Below are 13,837 nucleotides of genomic sequence, written 5' to 3'. Positions count from 1 at the left end.
TTTTATTTCTGCTCCCACAAAAGATCATAAAACAAACCATAAGACTTCTCAGACAGAAGGAGAGAGTGATGAAGAATTTCAGACACCATTAGCAACACCTCCTGGGACTCCACCTCCAGAGCAAGAGGTGGACGTCAAAGGTCAGGAGAAGTCCCATGATATCACCAGCCTTAAGTCTCCAGAAGGTGCCCAAATTGTCAACAGGAACCTGTATGAGAAGTACTCCTTGTCTTTCAATGACCTACAGATAATGGTTGGCCACTATAAAGACAACTGGAAGCATCTACAGGAGAGTGAAGTGGGCCCCACTCATGTGGTGGAGAAATTCAATGTCCTACTGCAGCTAGAGCAAAGACTGCGATACACATCAGACCCTCAGTTCCCAGGGGCTGTTCTCTCAGGAACACTACCAGACCTGAAAGTGCACATCAACCTGGAGAAGATGACTGCCCTGAAAAGCTGCTTGGCTAGACTGGGTAATTCAGGGGCAGATGGAGGTGACAAGAAGGGGGAGAATCTCAGATCCCCTGACCCTCTTACACTTCGTCATGAGAAGATCTTCCAAAGGGAAGATAGTGATTGGAAGCTTCAAGGTTCTGATAAAAGTCTTACCAAAAGTGTGATGACACTTGAGCAACATACTCGAGAGATGCTTGTGGAATCTAAACTTCTTCTTGTAGAGTTTAACATCAATTACATGCAACTTGGCATTGAAAGTGGGGGCCGGTATATTTCTGTCCTGAAAGTGTTTGGAACAAATGCACATTTCGTAAAGCGGCCTTATGATGCAATGGTTTCCCTCACAGTTCATGGGCTCTACCTTGTGGACACATTGCAGACGTATGGCTCAGACTTTGATCTTCTTGTTGCATCTCATAAACACCTAAGTTTTGATGTACCTACTGGAAGTCTTCGCGAAAGCCAGCCCACGTCACCTGTCTCACCAGACAGTAAATCACCAGAACTGCCAGATCTTGCTTTTGACAGGGGATGTCCATGGGGCTCTCCTCTGAGAGACCAGGAGGCTCTTATTAAATTGGAATACCAGTTTGTCAGCTCAGACTGCCCCTCCATGAACTTGGACAGCTCTCTGCAGGTAACCTCCATGCAGGTCAACAACCTGGATATCATCCTTAACCCTGAAACCATAGTAGAGCTTCTGAAATTCCTTCAACAGTCTTTCCCCAAAGAAGAAAACTCCCCAACACAACAGCTAGCACCACTGCCTAATGGAGAAGACACCGAGGAGACCTATCAGTCCACTTATGACCAGAATAAGGAGTTAACTGTTGAAATTCACAGGTTAAACTTGCTGCTTTTGCGAACTGTTACCACCGGGACTGTTCTAGGAGGTGAGAAGAAAGGCATGAAAATTGCAACAGCCAGTATAAATGGGACAAAAGTCAATGTTTCAATGGGAAGTCGATTGGATGTCAATGGCTCTCTAGGATGCATTCAGCTTGTAGACTTGACTCAGGAAGGTGGCAAAAGTCAGTTTGTGGTCAGTATTGGAAGTGTAGAAGACAGTTCCTCCACAGATGGTGTGGCATTCTTTCCCATTGCTGGCACGGTTCCCTCTGAAGCTTTGAGTTTCCGCTTTATGGAAAAGTCTCAGGGAGAATGTTCCCTTCAACTTCAGATGGCATCTTTACACTATAACCACTCAGCAAAGTTCCTGAAAGAGCTCAGTTTATCAGCAAATGAAGTGGAGGACAACTTCCGGTCTATGCTGAAGACTGCAGCTACAAAGGTCTCCACTGTGTTGGCAACGAAAACAGCAGAGTACAGTGGTATGGTATCTCTCTTTGAGAACCCATACAGAAGATCTAGGAGGCAGAGTCAGTGTAACTGGGCACTTGACACTTTTGAGGAAGATGATTTCTGTGTCCCTGAAAAGGACCCAAGCTTGGATTCTTTTCTGGTCAAGCTGACTCTAGATGTCAGTATAGAATCCCCAGTTGTGTCTATTCCTAGAAAGCCTGGTCACCCTGAGCTGCTTGTTGGACATTTAGGGAGCATACGAATTCAAAACTTTATAACAGGTCAAGACTCAGAAGGGGAGAAACTGCAGGTTGAAGTGAAGAATATAAGACTCTATTCTGTCAACACAAACTTGGTTTTAAGGAAAGGAGCACGACTTAACAGCAGCTCCAATTCTGGACCCTCACCCTCTCATGGCGACAACTTTAATCTGAATGAGCCTCAATTTACGCGGCATGACTTCTTTGAGCATTTGAGCCGAGGAAAAGGTCAGTTTTTAAGTTCTCAAAATGTAGGGAATTTTTTTATATTTTTTTTATATTAATATTTGGGTAAGTTATTTCATGGCACATTTCATCATCTTTATGTCTATTCCTCCTTTTAGCATTTCATATTTTAAAAGATGCCACCATCAAGCTCACTGTCGAGAAAGTCCCTGTTGATGAAAAATCACACTTTACCTTTTTGTCATGTGAAGAACCTTACCAGAGCACTGGGCTAATGAGAGTGGAAGGCAGATTTGTTAATGCTGTCCAGGTAAAGCACTATTAAAATGCATAGCATAATTTTATTTATTGATCGTGATTTATCATATATAAATTCCAGAATTTTAAGTTGTCATATTTTTTCTCAGGTGTGTCTCTGCAAGTCTGTGTATGAGCAGGTCCTTCAAACTCTCGATAATCTGTCCTTCATTGAAGATCAGCGAGTAACACCAAGTCAGCCCCCTACACCACCACCTCCTACACCCTCTTCCACTAAACCGCATCGCTTCCCTGATCTGCAAGGTGGGCTCTTTGCCCGTGACCCTCCTCATGTTGGCTTTCCTTACTCCTCATTGTCACCATCCTTTTCAGCAACACTTCCGCTGCAAAACGAGAGCCCCCCTCTCCAGCCTCCTTCTTTTACCGAAGTGAAGGCCATCTTTCGGGTCTCTGAGCTGGAAGTGCAGTTGAGCGGAGACCTTAGCCAAGGATCTCAAGGGTTGGTTAGTCTCCGCTTTCAAGACCTGGAGGGAGAATTCACCAAAGATCATCCCCATTCAGTCTCCATCCAACTAGCCCTTCACTCATTGTTAATGGAAGACCTACTAGAGCCGAACCCTGAATCAAAGTACAAACACCTCATGGTATCCAGAGGGGCTCCAAAGCCCTCCACCTTCAGTCCAAAGGAATACCTGTCACAGTCGTGCCCAATAACGTCCAATGTTCCGTACCCAGAAATGTCACGCTCTCTTCCAGCACAATTTGAAGAGGCACAGAATGTTTTCCAGTTCTATCAGAGGCACCCCAGTACACCATCTGCATCCAGTCGAAAGAGCAAAAAGGCTGCAGAGTGCCCCAGCACCCCTCCTCCATCCCCATCCCGCCAAACTCCGTCTCCACACCCACGGTCAGACTTCGATGACTCTTTGGTACATATAAATGTGCTAATGGTTGATAGGCGGCACCCTGAGTTTAAAACGCGGTATGGCAGCATTGGCCGTAGTGTGGACGTGGACTTCAACTGCCTTGATATTCTCATCACGCTGCAAACCTGGGTCATGATTCTAGACTTCTTTGGCATTGGCTCTACTGCTAATAACCATGCGTTGAAAGTGCCTACCACCACACCTCAGCCTATACCTGAACTCTCAGTGGAAAATAGTGACCTCAGCGATCTTGTAGAATTGTATCCAGAGATTGAGGAAAGGGTCAATACAAAGCTAGATTTAAAGGTACAGTAGAATAATGCAAGACATTATAATAATTATATAAAATAATAAATGTTTTAGAAAATACATTTATAAAACAAAATATATTTTCCTACATTAAAAAATTATGGGCAGTATAGAGTGAATTAGTGCCTACCCAGTTTTTCTGACTATTGCACTACTGTATAATCTTTAAAAATGACTTGTGTACTTCCTTCACAGGTTCACTCGTTATCACTGGTCCTGAGGAAGAAGACCAATGAGCTTGCTAAAGCTAGTGTCTCTAAACTGTTTACACATATGGAAATGATTGGTGTGTATAAGTATGATGAAATTTGTTAAAATCGGAAAAAAAATATTTTTCAGAAAATTTACATTTGCTAAATTTATGTCACTTTCAGATGGAGATCTAGCATTGCAAGGAAGTCTGGGAACTTTGTCACTGAGTGATTTGACACCCCACGGGGACCTATACAGAGAGCGATTCACAACGCGTGGTGGAGAGGCCCTTGTCTACAACATATACAAGTATTTTCTCACGTTTATTTAATTTAATTAATGCATATTGAACCAGGGTTGCACAAGTAACCTAATGTTACACATTTTCACATTTTGTGTGTCTGATTTAGTTTTTACATTGCCTCTATCTCCAGGTATGGAGAACCTGACCCCTGCTTGCAGCGAGAATATGATATGAAGGTATCTCTTCAGATGGCCTCAGTACAGTATGTCCATACTCAGCGCTTCCAGGCCGAGGTGGTGGCCTTTATCCAACACTTCACACAGCTACAGGATGTCCTGGGCAGGCAGAGAGCTGCCGTTGAGGGTCAGGCAGTAAGTGGACTACTTTAATTCTGTTTGTTTAGTGGTAACCTTTAGACAGAATAAGTTGAAATGTTGAGGTAGCACCCTTAATTATTTACTTTTCCCTTCCTCATGTGTGCTTCTGTACAACCTAGTGTAAATAATGCATACATGCCAGGGAAAACAGACCAGCCAGTGCTGCTCACATAACCGCTTGCCATTTGAGTGATCAGCTGGCTGTGGCTGCCCTCAATCCTTCCCTGCAGAGACAAGATAGAGTTAAACAAGGAGTTGTCAACACTCATTTCTTTCAAACTGGAGACACTGGTGATGAGGCTGGACACTGAGCTGTCTGTCCTTTCTTAATCCCTTCTTACATACCACTGGCTCGAGATCAGCAGTTACCCATTAGGACACTATCCTGTCTTGCTCGCATTCTTTTTTCTTTTACACTTTGCATTAACAAAAACTCCGATATTTGCATCTATATATAACATGTTGTAATACCCAGATCTCTAGGTTCAATGAGGTTTCACAGGTTTTGGTGCAGATCTGGGTTTGTTAGATAACATAGCTTGTTATCATGTAATCTTGTTCAAGCTGAACAAAATCTGGATTTTAATTTTAATTTTTATTAATATTATTATTATTATTATTATTATTATTATTATCTTTTTTTTTAACCAGTTAGTGCTGTGCTAAGATAGTTGGCTAAGATGTTAGCTTGCAACTAAAAAACATGTTTCATTTAATAAAATGTTATATGCAATTTAAAATAACATAGCTGTCACCTTGATAAGCATTAGTGAGTTGGTAATGTAAAGTTATATTTCATTTCAAAGACACTAATTATCATATTTAGTAATTAACTACACTTGATTCTGTTTTGTGGCTAAAGCGAATCTAGAAGTGAACTGCTATTTGTTATATAAAAACAAAGTGAAATGAACTTGATGACCACAAAAGTCATGCTATATACTTTCATATAATGGTAGTCATGACATTGTAGTGACCTTTGAAGGGGATTGTTTAAAATTCACTTTCTATCCTACAGGTGCGTGATCGCCCACAGCGAGCTGCTCGTGTGCTGCTGGACATTGAGGCAGGTGCTCCTGTCCTCTTGATCCCAGAGAGCTCCCACTCTAAACGCCTCATAGTGGCCAACCTAGGCCAACTCCGAGTTCGTAACTGTTTCCTGCCTGCTGGCTCTCATGGCACCTTCTCTCTTAGAGATAAGGTAGAGAAACTTACAATGGCACATACCTTTTTCCCCTCTCTGGTGAGTCCTACCATCCCCATATAGTGTACACTACATCGCCACTCTGCAGCTGTGGGATGCATTTAAGGAGCATTTTACTGTTTGCTGCAATCTGATAATGATTTCATTAAGGGAAAAGCAGGGGGGTGGGGGGGATAGCAAATTGTATCTTTCAAAAACGAATTGAGGAAAGTGCTTCATGGATGTAGTCCCATTCTTTATTGTGCATGGTTAAGGTCACAGTTTTCCAGTAAAATGTCATTTATTTAGGTTTAATTTAACCCCTGTGTGGTTGTGTACAGTTTGTGGGAATATCAGACCTAAATTAACAATCATCTCATCTCATCTTTTTTTTTTCTCAATCAAGAATTTGATTTTGCATGCTAATTCATACAAGGATCCCTCACATTATAAGGTATCAGGGCATGCTAATCTGATGTGTGTTTCTTATTGGGTAATAAGATGGTGTTCCTTCTCTCTTTACTTGTTTTCATGACCGATAAGAACAGTTTCACATTGAGAAAATTACAGTTTAGCATAGTCTGTAGGAAATGCAATGAAATTTTAATACAGTTGTCACCCAAAAATGACGTAATTATTTATTCATTCTTATGACATTCTAAACCTATATACTGATATTTTTGTGATTGAATGGCAAAGATCCATGTGAACATAAACTCATTTTATTATATTGGAATGACAAGAAAAAGTAAATAATAAATACATTTTCTTGTGAATGAATTGGAATCATTTCTGGGTGAACTCAGTATTTTGGCTGCAGTGCACACTGAACTAGGCTCAAAGTTTTGCTATCATCTTTTCCATTTCTATATTTTAAGACCATAATGTTGTTTTTCCTCTGTCTTCTTTCCATTTAAAATTTCTATTAGGGCTGCACGATATTGAAGAAAAATGTGATATGTGATAACTCATTAAATAATGCGATATTCAATATGCGATACGATAATGCTTAAATTGTGTAAAATAAACTTAAATTATCTTTAAAATATGTTTAAAATTATATATAACCTACATATGTGTTTCACATTCTTTTTGTGACAAGAAAACATCCCTACAACTTCTGAAATTGAACAGCAGTGTTTTACTGTAGCATAAGTGTTATTTTAACATCATGGGTTTAGGGTTTCAGGTAGGCCTACATTAGGTTTATTTAACAGCAGAAACTGAATAATCAAATGTAAAAATAAACACTGCTTAGTTTTCACTGTATGAATTAAATATATAGGCTACTGATTCTTATTAAAGCTACAAAAGTTATTCAGCCAAGAGCAGTGAGTGATTTTCTCTTTGTCTTTTGTTCATGACCCCAGTTATTGCAAGCTGTTGCCATATGCATATAGCGATATATGCATTTGCGATATTTCGATAATTTTGATATATTGTGCAGTTTTAATGTCTATACTGATTTTTTTAAAGAACAATTAATGTTTTGGATGCATTTTTTGGAAATAATATACTGTATATACGTTTTTTATATGTATTTTATACTGTGTATATATATGTTTTTTAACACTGTAATCGTTTCTGAAGGATCGAGTGAAAGATGCCCAGTCTGCCTCTGATACTGGGAAGGCTAGGGAAAAAAAGTCTTCAAGTTCCAGCACAGCTTCTGGATTTATCCTAGGCAAACCCCAGCCCAGCCTTGGATGCATCCCAGAAGCAGATGTGCCTTCAAGTCTAGGTCAGCACCCAGAATCTGGAATGCACTTATAGTGGGAAACAAATTTTTCAATATGTATAGGGTGAACCTGATCTCAAAGCAGATCGGTGGCACTCAAGTGTTGTAATTCTGAAGTTATACCTAACTTAAATGCTAAAAACATTTTTATCAGTGGACTAATTTTTCTGGACTCGGGTGTATATATTTACCCAAACTTGTGTAATAATTGACTTGTCCTTTTATTACAGAAGATCATGTGTGTCTGCTGGACTGTATAGCTCTGGACCTTCAGGAGATGGACATATTTGCAGCAGAGCGGATGCCCTGTGAGCCATGGGACAGTGTTGGAAAGCATCTGGAAACAGACTTGGTCTTCCCATCCTACTCAGTACGTAGAAGTGGAGAGAGCCTGCTAAAGGAGCGCTGCCGTCTAAAGCTGAAAGTTGAGCGCAACCTTGACAAGTCAGTCATTTGTCCTTATCTAGCCTAAGCTTTCCTCCCTTAATGGAAAATACTCCCAGTTTAGGTTTCCTTTGTCTTTTTTATTAACATGCATTTCATTTTCTCATTGTCTCAGGGAACTAAGTCATGCCGTTCCGGACATGTCCATCCACGGTAGTCTGTCTTCTGTACACTGCTCCCTGGACCTGGAGAGGTATCAGCTGATCCGCGGACTCTTGGATCACAATCTGGGAGAGCCTGTGGAGGAGTTCCTCAGACCTTACAATCTCCAAGATCCCAGCACCTATGTAAGCTTATTACAGCAGCTTTCCTGTTTATTTTTTTTATTTTTAATTATGAACAGTTTTTATGGTTCAAATTTATAACATGAAATTGTTTGTCATGTGACTTTTTGGCTTTTAGAACAATGCGTGATATAAGTACAAAATTACCACTAAGGGTTTCAAAACAGTGGAACAGTGATTTAACAAGAAAAAAAATTAAAAGGCCAATACTGTCAAAATATTGCTGATCCCTGTTATAAATTGCAATTTGAAGAATGGCTAATTTGTTTATAAATCAAATTGTCAATAGACTGTCCCGTCTTCTATAATAAAGGCAAAAGCCCCAAAATGCAATTATTAAAATAAAGATAAGAATTAGGGAAAAAAAGGAATTAATTTGCAGGCTTTGTAGGCCTGGACAGTGTATTAATGGAAGTGTATTCATGCAGACCGTGTTAAGTGGTGATGTGTACACATCCCTGTCTCTTCTGGTGGACATGAAGGACGTCAGTCTGGAGTTACTAGACAACCCTAAATCCACAGGTCATAACCGCTCCTTGGCCAGGTACATCATTTGTTCAAAATGTTTTATTTCTTTGCACTTTTTTTTAATAGATAAAAAGTATAATTACTCTTTCTCTCCCACTAGGTTTGACTTTATGAAATCTAAGCTCCTGTTTGAGAGTTTCTCCAATAGCTCCAAATCTGTGAACCTAGTGTCCCATTCACTCCTGGCCCATGACACTCGATTCACTGGGTGCAGTGGACCAACAGAAGGAAAACACAATGTGTTTGACTGCGTTCTGCAGCCATCCAGGACAGGCACCAACCGAGCCTCTCTGCAGCTGGAGCTACATTACAGGTCTGGGCCCACTACTTAAATTATATTTTAATGCATTCCATTGGTCAGCAGCTATCACCGTGTAGCCCAAGACTGGTTACCCACTGAAGCTAAGCAGGGTTGAGCCTTATCAGTGCCTGGATGGGAGACATCCTGGGAAAACTAGGTTGCTGCTGGAAGAGGTGAAGGTGTTAGCCTGTGTGGGTCCTAACGCCCCAGTATAGTGATGGGGACCCTGTACTGTCAAAAAGCACGGTCCTTAGAATGAGAGGTTAAACCAAGGTCCTGACTTGTCCTTCAAAAAAAAAAAGTAGGGGTGTAACCATAGACTGTAAAAAATATGGACAAAGCGTCTGTGACGTCACCCATAGACTTTCTGAAGAACGGTTTTGAAGCCGTTTATGGGGGGTATGGGCGGCGCCATCTTGGAAAATCTTGGGAAATCCTAACCCCGCCCACCTTCTGGCCAATCCATATATGGGTAAAGGACGCAGCGCGCGTCACTCAGCTCACTCTGCTACTCCGGTTATCTCTGTATATTTTAGGCAACGAAATATGTTATAAAACACCATACTAACTCTTTTCGTTTTCATTTAAAGAAATCTTAAACATTATAGCCACACAAATGTGGTTCAGGCAACACGTATTGATTATATTCACTGCATATAACGTTTGCCTATTTATAACAAAACGAAATATAAAACACAAACCTGCCTCTTTTCGTTTTAAATATAATATAAAAATATTAAATATTTTAATATGGTCCAGGCAATATGTGCATTTGTACTAAACAACAGATGTTGCAGTAAACAACATTACAGATCATCTTCGTTGAAAAATTTAAAATGACAAAACTCAACCCAGTCTCTTTTTGTTAAATTTCAGTTTTATCAATATTAGCTATTATAAAAGTATAAGTAAAAGGTATAAGAAGATATACAAATAAAGCAAACAATTCAGTCAAACATACAAAGTCAGCGCTCTAGTCTAACCATACAACGGTAAAGTTAAATAGCTTATAAAGTTATGAAACTTCCCCTCAGCCAAAACGATTGGCCAGGGAACAAATTATAGATTCACGAGACCAAAAATCGCCCGTTAGATATACACAAGACGAATTATATCTCATGTTTAACCACTACCAATACAATATAAGTCCATGGGACCAACCTGTAAAAACATGAATTTATGCTGTGAAAACGGACATTTTAACATGGGGTCTATGGACATTTGCTCCCTTTTGGGACCTTCCCCTTTTGGGAAAAAGTGCATTTTTCGCACTTCCGGGTAGGCTTCATTTTTCAGATTAGAATGTTGCCGCTTGGGTGTAACCCTGGCATCCTGGCCAAATTTGCCCGTTGGCCTCTGTCAATCATCATGGCCTCCTAATCATCCCCATATATATATATATATATATGATTGGCTTCATCTCCTCTCCACCAATAAGCTGGTGTGTGGTGGGCGTTCTGGCACAATGGCTGCTGTCGCATCATCCAGGTGGATGCTGCACATTGGTAGTGGAATCTCCTCCCTTCCATTATGTAAAGTGCTTTGAGTACCCAGAAAACTGCTATATAAATGTAACAAATTATTATTATTATCATCTGAAGTTTGCTTTTTCTACTCCATATTCTATCTGTCTCACAGATCTACACGGGACTCCTCATGCTTCACTGTGGTTTTAAACAATCTGCGAGTATTCCTCATTTTTGATTGGCTGCAGATGGTAAGGGACTTTTTGCAGATGCCTGTGGAAAAAGAAGCAGCGCCTAGCCGCCAGCGCTGGCCAAGTGGCAGCAGTGACCAAGGCAGCACAGCGGCTGTCATGCCCAAAACTGTTAAAAGTGGCGTGGTCACTAAGCGATCCACTGTGCCCGTCATTCAAGATAAATACCTGGAGGTCAAACTCAATGTGACAGGTAACATCTTAACAATATTGTGTTACTTTCTAAAGGCAGATTTAGGAATTACATTGGGACATTTCAGACTTTTTGATGACAAGGAAAAATTTGAATCCTCCAGATTTGCATGTGAAGGACCTCCTTCCTAAAACATAAAAGCAGCTATATATTATCATGTATAAAAACACAAATTATTTCAATAAAAAAAAAAATATAATAAATTATATACATTACTGTTTAAAAGTTTGGGTTTGGTAAGATTATTTAAATGTTTTTTAAATAAGTCTTCATTTATTTGCCTTTAAAAATATATTATGATAATATAATATTTTATTATTACAATATTAAAATAATCCTATGATTCAATAATTACATTTAATAAATAATAAATTCAGTAATCCTGAATTTTCAGCATCATTACTCCAGTCTTCTGTGTCACATGATCCTGCAGAAATCATTCTAATATGCCTATTTTCTGCTAAAAAAAAACCATATTAATTATTATCAATGTTGAAACCGGTTGTGCTGCTTAATATTTTGTAGAAACCTTGATAATATATATATATATTTTTTTTAATCCTGCTGAATAAAAGTATTAAACTACATTAAACAGTTTGAGGACAAACTTTGATGTTGGCTTGAGAAAGCCTAACCAGAAAGTTTTAACAGCTTTAAGTTTGAAGGTTTTAAGTTGATAGATGGATGGATGGATGGATGGATGGATAGATGGATAGATAGATAGATAGATAGATAGATAGATAGATAGATAGATAGATAGATAGATAGATAGATAGATAGATAGATAGATAGATAGATAGATAGATAGATAGATAGATAGATAGATAGATTAGAAATATTACATAGAATGGAAGCTTAAATAAGTCTTTTTTTTTTTTTCTCCAGGGACAGAGTTTGTGGTCGTTGAAGATTCTTCATGTTTGGACACCAACGCTATCATTCTGAAAGGCACTACTGTGCTGACATACAAGCCTCGACTTCTGGACAGGCCTTTCTCTGGCAGCTTAGCAGGCATTGAGGTAATTGCCCTGGACATCTGTGATTTTACAATATCCATGACATAATAGAAAGCGTTGTTTTGATTGTTTGATCTTTAATTTTTTTATACCTGTTTAGGTATTCTCATGTCGGCTGGGCAGTGAGCAGGAAACAGCTTTGTCCATCATTGATCCTGTCAATGTGCAAATGGAGCTCTGTGGCAGCCCAACGTACCAGAGCAGTTCAGGGCTCCTTGATGCCTTCAACATAGCGGACTTTCCACCTCTCTTGGAGGTCAGTACTGAGTTGAATTAAACCACAAGTCAGGATTGAGCCATAAGTGCACAATTCAAGATTTTGTTTCCCCCACAGATCCAGTTTCCTGCTCTAGACATCCGTCTTTCCTACAATGATGTGCAGCTTTTCCTTGCAATAGCTAAGTCTATTCCCACCACAGGATCCACCGGCCCTTCAGACACTGCCACAGAAGCTGAGAGTTCAGCATCCACTGCCAGTACAGACACAAAGCACAGCTTCAGGCTCAAGACTGAGGCTTTACTGGGTTTGTTCACTAATTAAAAAAAATATATATTGTTTTTATTTCAATACTTTAAAATATTAAAATATTGTCATTAACTCACGTTCATGTCATTCCAAACCTATATTCCTTTTTTTTCTAGTTACCTTTTCCATTCAATTGCAGTGATTGTGAGTCTTTTAAGGTTAAAAATGGAAACAACAGTTCTATACAAGTATTATAAAAGTGGTTCATTTGACTCATGTGCTATATTCCAAGTCTTCTGAAGGCATATGATAGCCTTGTTGTGATCATGCACTGAAAACACTGACATCCACATTTTCAGAGTCATGAACAAATCGTTCAGACTGGTTTGGTCATGTCATTGGTTTAAAACAATACAAAACAAAGTCAGCACACTGTTTCTCTCCATGTATTGAGCTCATCAGAGCACTACACTGTGACATTTCGAGCAGTAGATCTCTTCATCAGGAAGACGCCACATGAAAGATCACATTATAGTGTTCTGGAGAGCTCAATAATCTTTTTGTGGAAGCAACAGTGTGCTGACTTTTTGTATCATTAAAAAAAAACTATTTGGTTAGACACCAGTATTCCATATATTTTAGATTGTGCATGATTTCCATTGGTTTGAAATGACATAAAGGGATAGTTCACCTAAAAATGAACACACCTTCAAGTAAATATGTGACGTTTTTAGAAAAGAGCTTTGCTGAAGTTTCTACTTATATTTCATTGTAGAAGGTCAGCTTACGCGGTTACAGGACCTTGGGTTCAGGAAGGAAGACTGCAGACGTGCACTCATTCACTGTAGAGGTACAGCAGTGCACTAGTCTACCAACATTGCAAAAGACACATGTGAATCCAAGAATGGTGTGTTGCATTGGCTATACTGGTGTACGTTGAATTATAGGTCAGTTGGACCAAGCTGCCACGTGGCTGTGGGAGAATGCAGAGATCATGTCGAGCCGAAGCCGAGCTGACTCCGACTCCAGCAGCCGCTCGGCTCATCCCCTATCTGGAGTGGAATTGAAGGCCGAGAGCGTGTGTATCTGCTTCATCGATGACTGTCTGGACTGTGACGTCCCTCTGGCAGAGCTCACCTTCTCACGTGAGGATGACCGCATACTGTGATACTCCATATGTCACATATACTGTAGGCAGGCAATTCTGTAGCGGCTTTTCTCTTCCATCGCAGGTCTTTATGTTCTCCAGAGGATTGGGTCTATGCAGGAAGGCAAGGCTAGTTTTACTCTGTCTGGAGATTATTACAACAGAGAACTCTCAGGTGAGATCTCGGCATGCGTGTCTATATGTAAAAATAAATGAAAGTAGCAATCGTTTAATACAACAAAACCTAATAATAAACAGAGCAATTCCAATAGGGTCCTCACACCATCGGTGCTAAAATCGGTGCTCG

At 39.8% G+C, this 13,837-nt stretch overlaps 1 protein-coding gene across 3 annotated transcripts in view; it reads left to right on the top strand.

Moving 5' to 3' along the window:
• The window catches only part of vps13d (vacuolar protein sorting 13 homolog D), a 43,797-nt gene that overhangs the window by 8,567 nt on the left and 21,393 nt on the right, over positions 1-13,837 (top strand). For 2 of the 3 annotated variants that reach the window (XM_081385881.1, XM_081385879.1), the window contains exons 19-37: positions 24-2,249; positions 2,366-2,517; positions 2,615-3,697; positions 3,896-3,986; positions 4,075-4,201; positions 4,327-4,507; positions 5,532-5,756; positions 7,287-7,437; positions 7,665-7,878; positions 7,994-8,165; positions 8,591-8,706; positions 8,791-9,003; positions 10,630-10,901; positions 11,787-11,920; positions 12,018-12,173; positions 12,252-12,441; positions 13,159-13,233; positions 13,331-13,528; positions 13,616-13,705. In XM_081385881.1, the coding sequence (XP_081242007.1) occupies positions 24-2,249; positions 2,366-2,517; positions 2,615-3,697; positions 3,896-3,986; positions 4,075-4,201; positions 4,327-4,507; positions 5,532-5,756; positions 7,287-7,437; positions 7,665-7,878; positions 7,994-8,165; positions 8,591-8,706; positions 8,791-9,003; positions 10,630-10,901; positions 11,787-11,920; positions 12,018-12,173; positions 12,252-12,441; positions 13,159-13,233; positions 13,331-13,528; positions 13,616-13,705 (6,066 nt within the window). The remainder of the gene's footprint in view (positions 1-23; positions 2,250-2,365; positions 2,518-2,614; positions 3,698-3,895; positions 3,987-4,074; positions 4,202-4,326; positions 4,508-5,531; positions 5,757-7,286; positions 7,438-7,664; positions 7,879-7,993; positions 8,166-8,590; positions 8,707-8,790; positions 9,004-10,629; positions 10,902-11,786; positions 11,921-12,017; positions 12,174-12,251; positions 12,442-13,158; positions 13,234-13,330; positions 13,529-13,615; positions 13,706-13,837) is intronic. The other variant, XM_081385880.1, reaches the window with a different exon arrangement.

The sequence above is a fragment of the Scardinius erythrophthalmus genome, assembly GCF_964197995.2.
Source record: "Scardinius erythrophthalmus genome assembly, chromosome: 15".
Lineage (NCBI taxonomy): Eukaryota > Metazoa > Chordata > Actinopteri > Cypriniformes > Leuciscidae > Scardinius > Scardinius erythrophthalmus.
Note: the sequence above shows the minus strand (reverse complement) of the source record. Positions and strands in the feature narration are given on the sequence as shown.